General features: G+C 35.6%; 2 protein-coding genes and 1 pseudogene across 2 annotated transcripts; 2 read left to right on the top strand and 1 right to left on the bottom strand.

Annotated features, from left to right (window-relative positions):
* Positions 1-349: 349 nt before the first annotated feature.
* LOC128680016 (lipase 1-like) lies at positions 350-2,116 on the top strand. The gene has a single exon (XM_053762667.2). It carries the CDS (start codon positions 360-362, stop codon positions 1,572-1,574), a length of 1,215 nt encoding a protein of 404 aa, XP_053618642.1. The 5' UTR covers positions 350-359; the 3' UTR covers positions 1,575-2,116.
* A 378-nt stretch (positions 2,117-2,494) lies between these two features.
* Positions 2,495-3,956, top strand: LOC128680019 (lipase 1-like; annotated as a pseudogene).
* Positions 3,957-6,451: 2,495 nt separating this feature from the next.
* On the bottom strand, positions 6,452-8,496 carry LOC128680017 (lipase 1-like). Its single transcript, XM_053762668.1, has one exon. The coding sequence runs from the start codon at positions 7,833-7,835 to the stop codon at positions 6,627-6,629; it is 1,209 nt and encodes a 402-aa protein (XP_053618643.1). The 5' UTR covers positions 7,836-8,496; the 3' UTR covers positions 6,452-6,626.
* Positions 8,497-8,502: the final 6 nt, after the last annotated feature.

The raw sequence follows: 8,502 nt of genomic DNA, 5'->3' as shown, positions 1-8,502 counted from the left end.
TGACCACACGTTTACAAATCTTATTCGTCGAAATAGAAGTATAATTCAGACACTTGAAGATCACAAACTACGTACATGTTTTACAATCGATGGCAAATCAATGCTCTATTGGGTGCTAAATAATATTCTTGCCAGAGCCGAGCCACTTCGATGGCTTCATCGGAAGCTGCTATCAAGAATGTTGGAAGAAACAAAAAAATAAATACGGAATGAAGTACCTATCTCAGTTTAAGTGTAAATTGTTGTTTTATTTGATAAGTTCATTTAACGGTCACGGCCTATAACATTATTTTTTATACTTACACATTCACACCTAGTCAGTACAAACATCGTTACAGTTACAGTGTTTAGTTGACGCTATGTCTTGTGAAAATCGCAGGGTGTTTATTGTTATAGTATTTATTTCTATAATTTTACACAACACCTCGTGCATTCAGGGAAGAAGCATAGAACTTAGTGATACCGAGTTGAATTTCACTCAACTCGCCGGCAAATATGGATACCACGCGGAGGAGCATACAGTGACGACAGAAGACGGATATATACTGAAGATCTTCAGGATGAGAGCGAGACAGTGCGAGGGAGAGAGACCACCGGTGCTGGTGACCCATGGACTTCTGATAAGCGCTGACGTTTTCCTGGACGCAGGACCGGACACTGGACTAGCGTATCTCTTAGCCGATGCTTGCAATGATCTCTGGTTCGGGAATTCCCGTGGAAACACCTACTCTCGAGGACACATCACTCTTGATCCAGACAAAGATTCAGAATATTGGAACTTCTCCTTTGACCAAATGGGATATTACGACAATCCAGCCACAATAGACTATATTTTGAATGTAACTGGTTTCGAAAAACTAGGCTATATCGGCTATTCACAAGGTTCTTCGATAGGTTTTATAATGTGCTCCGAAAGACCTGGTTATTGCGATAAATTCAATGTTTTTATAAACTTAGCACCTTCTTCACGTCATTTGAACTCAAAATCACCCTTTTCGAGAGCCATGTCTCTCTTTTTTATGAAAGCTGAACCGTTATTAGACAGATTAGGAATCCGTGAAGTGCTTGCAAAGCCTACATCGGCTAGTACAGCTAAATTTACCAACATGTTTTGCCATTCAGCAATCGGAGAAGCTACAACTAGATCTATTTTCGCTGTTTTAGATAATTATCATGGAAAATCTGTGTCTAGTTTAACAATAAGAACAACGTGTGCTCGTGCTCAAGCGGGTACATCTTTACACAATTTAGCGCATTACGGTCAAGCGATGACTAGTAAGGATTTCCAGAAGTTTGACTATGGTGTTGAGAATATGAAGATTTACGGGAGTGAAGGTCCACCAAGTTACAATATAGCGGCCACAACTGTCCCAGTAGTGTTGATATATGGTGAAAATGATGGCATGGCAGACCCGTCAGATGTTAGGTGGCTGGCGTCACAGCTGCCGAATGTGGTCGAATCTTATCTGGTGCCAAATCCAAAGTGGAATCATTTAGACTTCGTATACAGTCAATATATTCCAGATCTAATATTTCCTAAAATACAAGAGTATTTACTTAAATATAACATGTGATTTTCATATGTGTGATTGTTTTTTTGGACGTACATTGCTATGTTCATCTTGCATTGTCTGGAGAAGTAGGAGAAGTTTGTATAAGTATGACACTTGTAGGATGTGAATTATGATTACCACCTGATTTAAATCATCAATACTAATCATCAAGAGAATACAAACACTAACGCGTATTCATTGGCAGAGAACATAAAAAGTTTAGACTGGATTTTTTTCAAAATACATCTTTTCATAATAATAATCCTCATTTTTATTATCTCATTGTATAGATTCGTCCAAGGGGAGCAACGTTTGCGTGGAACATTGTTTCAGTAGTTCAGGAGTCATTCCTTAATCACATTTTCGCGCATGTGTCTTTCGCGCAAGTGTCCTGATACGACAAGAAAGCTATCATTTGTCACATGGAAGTGAATAAAACAAACACAAATAAAATAGACAAAGCCAAACACTACAATGGCCAATATATAACCACCTAATTCAGAGGCGAAACCACGCTCAACAACTAGCGGAAAATAAATAACTTCACAAGCCCCTATTGCTGTGTGGTAATTTACAATTTTTAATATTTGCATTGGATTTTTTTGCTGGAGATTAATTAAGTTCTCAGAAACTCTTATGTTAATGTCATGGACGTCGAATCATAACCACTTGATGTCCCCTAAATGTATTATTTTTCCTCTTTATTTAGACTGTTTATTTTGAAGAATTCAATAGGAACCTTAAGGTAAATTGTTAGCTTACTTCGTTATGTTCACCATGTCGTACTTAGACTTTGCACTATGATCTATATGAACAAGCCTACAACATTTCTGATGCGAAAAAACAAGCCATGCCAGTTTATTTGTTATAGAAATAAGGAAGTAAAACATGAAATCTTACTTTTAAAACCAAATTTTAATAATGAAGTAAAATATTATTCAAGATTAGAGTTGTGGATTCTATATTATTTTTTCAACATCAGCACATTTTGTTATATTTGAAGACAAAAGTACCAAATTTGCTTATATTTTCAGGAATAATTTATAAGAACTAACTAATTTTGTTTATCAGTCTTGTAAGCCTTCAACAATCAATATTCATATAATTAACTTGTCAAATTCAGTCATAATTCTAATATGAAAAAGTTTAAATGGAGCTAAAATTTCACCATCCCATTTCACAATCTACTAATCTTTGAGACAACCTCAAAAATATCTTCAATTCAATCACAAAACAAATTCAATCGTTCCTTTTCAGAAAGTAAACACAATCACATTTGTTTACTGAAGAACACCAGATTAAAAAATCAGTAATATATCAAAAACAGGATAAATGAAATAGTGATTTACGAAATTGTTTACTCCCTTACATCATGTGAGTAATTTAAAGCATGGATGTAAAGAGGTTGGACATAAACTCAGACATGTTAAATTTTATGTTAGAAACGAGAAGTTCATTATGGGTCATTCAAGGCATTAATAAATATGAAACTCAAGTAATATTAGTACCACACATTCATGTAAATACTAAGTCGGTACAAACATATATAATTTTTCTTAGTTGTAACTATGTGTACACTAAATCGTATTGTTTTTACATCGTTTGTACTTTCGGTTTCAATTTTACAAGATTCCACATGCCCTCTTGTAAAAAGCAAAGGCGAATCGGAAATATTTGACTCAGCGCTCAACTTCTCGCAACTCACCGGGAAATATGGGTACCACACCAAGGAGCATTCAGTGCAAACAGATGATGGATACATACTGAAGATTTTCAGGATGCGAGCGAGTCAGTGCGAGGGAAAGTGACCACCAGTTCTGTTAATGCATGGACTCCTGACGAGCTCTGATGCCTTCTTAGCCGCAGGACCTGGGAATGGACTGGCGTATCTCCTAGCTGACGCTTGCTTTGACGTTTGGGCTGGCAATGTGCGGGGAAACTATTACGCTCGGAAACACGTCAACCTATCACACAAAGGTCCCGAATTTTGGAACTTTTCTTTTCATGAAATTGGATACTACGATAATCCAGCGTTAGTAGACTATATTTTGAATGCAACTGGCTATGACAAGTTAAGCTACATAGGATATTCTCAAGGAACAAAAATCGGTTTCATAATGTGTTCAGAAAGGCCCGGCTATTGCGATAAATTAAACATTTTCATAAACTTAGCTCCTGCAACGCGACATATCAATACAAAATCTCGATTACCAAGAGCACTGGCCGTCTTTGTAATGAAACACGAACGAGCATTGAACAAAATAGGCTATCGTGAAGTGCTTGGAAGACCTGAACATCATAAACTTGTTTTGCCACACAAGTTTCGGAGAAGCATTCACGAGATCTATATTTGTTTTGTTAGACAGTCGTCATAGTAAATCTTTGAGTAGTTCAACTGTAAGCACAACATGTGGACAATTCACAGCGGGTACGTCTTTACGCAACATAGTGCATTACGGTCACGCGATGTCAAATAGAGACTTCCAGAAGTTTGATCATGGCGCCAGTAATATGAAAGTATATGGGAGTGAACATCCACCGAGTTATAATTTAGGAGCAACTACTGCACCTGTGGTGGTAATATTTTATGGTGAAAACGATGGGTTGTGTGATGTGAAAGACTCTGTGTGGTTAGCGTCTCAGGTACCAAATTGGTGGAAGCGTGGCCGATGCCAGACCCGAAATGGAATCATATAGACTTCGCATGCAGTCTAAACTTGCCAAATCTGGTGTTTCCTAGGTTACACGAACATTTGATAAAATATATTAAATGACTAATGAAGTATGTTAGTTTGTCTCCCTCTTACTATATAAGAAAAGCTCTACTCGTATTGCTTTACCTAATCATTACTATTATTATAAATGCGAAAGTAAGTTTGTTTGTTACATCTTCTTTAAATTTTAATACAATACATGTAATATACCTAACGTACGGCGAAGGACATAGAGTATCTACCTTTCATCCCGGAAAAATAAATGTTCCCGTTTGAAATTCACACGAGCGAAGTCGCGAGCAAAACCTAGTACTGTATAAGAGCAAAGCTTTATACATTCTTACTCTCAGGTTTGCTCATGTAAATAGCTACTTCATTCGTTCAATAATGGAATACTACTCAGAGTCGCGAAAAAAGTTTTATAATAAAAATCATGATTTCTTTGAAACAAAACAAAAATGAGACAACATTCTAAAAGAAACAAGTGATGTCGTACTATTTGTGTGAATTATACATGTTTTCTCGTAACCTGATTATGATAATCATCTTGACTTGATTAAATTTCATTAAAAATCCACAAATACGTATGTGCTGAGTGCATGGGGGTTTTTCATTACATGAGTCTGGATTCCAGTCGTAGGTACTATACGTTAGGCGTGTTTTCCCGCAGTGGAGTATTATCGAAACTATAATTACTAGGACAAAGTTAGAACCTCATTTTTAAGAAGTAAGAAAAAAATCATTGAAACAATATATATACCTAATCTGTATGTTTTTTTTATTCTAATTTGAAATAAATCTGTTATTGTCAAAAAAAAAAACAACATTGTAATTAAATAACATAAATAGCAAAAGATATCAATCAATCAATCAAAATCAATCAAAATATTTATTTGCAAAAAAATGTAGGTACAGTAAGGTGATACAGATTATATTATGTCCCTGATACATTTTACCTCTTGCGGAGGTATGCAAAATTACATTAAAAATTAAAAATATTACAAAGTCAATCAATATCTATTAGAAAATTAAATTAAAATAATATAAATTAAAATTATATAAATCATCCAACACGTTTAGGAAAAATGACCACACATTTGTTTAAATTATATTAATTATAATATTATGATGTCAATGAAATAAATAGAATTAATTATTATGTCGGTAGTGGTGAAATTCAATTGTTTTCATTCATAAAGTCCGATAACGAATAATAGCACTTGTCACACAGCCACTGGTAAAGTTTCTTTTTAAATATTATTATATTGAGGCTTCTAATGTCTTTCGGTATCTTATTATATACCTTTGTACTCATACCTAATATACTCGAACTGAACATTGCTGTCTTGTGTGGTATATGACTCAGTTTGTCATTATTGCGAATAGAGGACATATGTTCAAAACGATTTAAATTTGTTTTAACAAATACTGCTAGTTCATACAAATACAGTGACGGTAAGGGTAGAATCTTTAATGATCTAAAATGGGGCTGGCATGATTCAGGTATTCGTATCCCACACATTGAACGTATACACTTCTTTTGAGCTTTAAATACTTTGTCTACTCCTGTGGCGTTTCCCCAAAAGATGATGCCGTATCTTAAAGTAGATGCAACATATCCATGGTAAGTGGTTAACAGAGCACTTTGATCAGCAACCTTTTTTAGCATGTACAGTGCGTACGAGAATGTGTTCAGTTTTTTACAAACATATTCAATGTGCGATCCCCATGCCATGCCAGATATCTGAACATTATATTCTATTATTTCAGAGAAAGAAATATCTTTCTACGGGAACAGTCTTTTTCGTATGCTTTAAAAAGCTGATGGCCTACAAACTAATCATACAAACACGTAACACGTGCGTGCGTATCATATCGTGTAAGCGTCGTGTAAAAAAAGACGCGTGGACGCAATGACGTGCTACTTGTTTTATGTTTCGTGGTAGCCGAAAACTCAATCCATTTACAACATGGAATTAGTAGGTACTCCGAGTACTTACTAATTCCATGGTTTACAATGAAAGCAAATAGGAATTTGTACAAAGCGCCTGTGTTAAAACATTAGCAAATAATATTAAACGGTGTAAATAATTGCTTAATTTTAAGTTAACGAATAGTATTTTGTGATCTGTGACTGGCCGAAAATCAAAACTTTTTCAACCAGGGAGATAGATTGAAAAATTATTTCTTTTTTCACAATATTATATTTTTTCATTTTTTTATTACTGGTCAGTAAATGATAAATGTGACATACCTATTAATAAAAAAATACGGTTGCTATAATACCCAACATTCTTAGGTCGTACTAAATACAAAATTATTAAAATATATGGAAGAAATGAAAAACAGTTTATTACGATTACTCTATATATCGAAGCAAGTATTGTTTGATTTTAGGAAATATCAATTTTGGCATGTCTTGGCCGTTTCCGAAGTCCATGTGATTCCACTTCGGATCCGGCACCAAATATGCTTCGACCAAATTCGGTAGTTGTGCCGCCAACCACATAACATCTATAGGGTCGACCATACCATCTTTTTCACCGTAAAACAAGACTACCGGGGCAGTGGTTGCTCGTAAATTGTAACTGGGAGGTTCCACACTGCCATAAATCTTGATATTGTCAGCGCCGTAATCAAACTTCTGGAAGCATTTACTCTTCATAGCTTGTCCGTACTGCACTACGGTGCGTAAAGACGAGCCTGCTGCAGACCGGCCACAGACTGTCCTCACTGTCGAACTGCTCAATGATTTCCTGTGATAGCTGTCCAACAAACTTATAATAGAACGCATCATAGCCTCTCCCATTCTCGTGTGACAAAACTCGACAATAAAATGCGTCATTGCGTTAGGTTCAGACTTCCTGAGCAACTCGTGAACGCCCGCTTTCTCAAATAAACGCTCATGTCTCATGAAAAACATAACTAACGCTCGTGCGAACCGAGACTTCGTATACAAATGTCGTGTTGAAGGTGCTAGGTTTATGAAAATGTTCAATTTGTCACAATAGCCGGGTCTTTCGGAGCACATTATGAAGCCGATGCCAGTACCTTGGGAATATCCGATGTAGCTCAGCTTCTTGTGCCCAGTTGTCTTCAGAATGTGGTCTACTATCGCTGGGTTGTCATAATACCCCATTTGGTCGTAAGAGAAGTTCCAGAAATCAGCTTCGTTTGGGTTTAAAGTCACATGGGCTCGAGAGTAATAGTTCCCTCTGACGTTTCCACTCCAGACATCGAAGCAGACATCAGACAACAGATACGCCAGCCCATTCCCTGGACCTGCGTTCAAGAAAGAGTCCGAACTCATTAGAAGTCCGTGCATCAGCAGCACCGGTGGTCTCTCTCCCTCGCACTGTCTCGCTCTCATCCTGAAGATCTTCAGTATATATCCGTCTTCTGTCGTCACTGTATGCTCCTCCGCGTAGTATCCATATTTGCCGGCGAGTTGGGTGAAATTCAACTGGGAATCTTTCGGCTCCGTGCCAAATTTGCTTTTCTGAACGCATGAAGATTGTATAATTGTTAAAAAAATTACAAAAATGGTAAACACACAGGGATAATGCATCGCATCAACTAAAGAGGAACTAATATGTATTTTATAATTTATTCACAAGTGAACGGTGTTTTTAATTTGTAATATGGTAATGAGAGTGTTAGAATTGTTATAGCTTTTATGTTAGATATTCACCAGTTCAGCTGAGCTGAAATTCTAAATGCCGTCAAGTTTCATATCATCAGATCATCAGATCATCAGATTTACATGTCATGTGTCTGAGTTATCTCATAAAAATATCTATTCCAGTCAACCGTCGAGAGTTTGAGAGGATATTTCTCAACATATTGATTTCTTTTAGCATTAAAACAAAAAAAATCATAGAATATTTATTTTCCTTAAAAATAATTTAAAAAAACAGAACAATAAAAAATGATCTTAAACTTTGTAAGGACAAATGAGTTTAAATTAATACCTAACTGAAAATATAATTTTACCCCGGACATTACAAACAAAATCACGCAATCACACATTCTACAATATCCTATATCGATGTAATTTATTCTGATAATATTTTTTTTCTTGTTATAATATTTTCTATAAGTGGCCAGTTGTTATTTGAACAGTTTACTATTTTAAGAAATCGAAGTAGAATGAATCCTGGACCATTTTAATTTATTTAACAACATATTAAGTATTTATTTTGTGTACACCGTTAATTATTCACTGAAATAATTAA

The sequence above is a fragment of the Plodia interpunctella genome, chromosome 22 (genome assembly GCF_027563975.2).
Source record: "Plodia interpunctella isolate USDA-ARS_2022_Savannah chromosome 22, ilPloInte3.2, whole genome shotgun sequence".
Classification (NCBI taxonomy): domain Eukaryota; kingdom Metazoa; phylum Arthropoda; class Insecta; order Lepidoptera; family Pyralidae; genus Plodia; species Plodia interpunctella.
The sequence above is the reverse complement of the archived record's forward strand: the minus strand, read 5'-3'. Positions and strand labels throughout refer to the sequence as shown.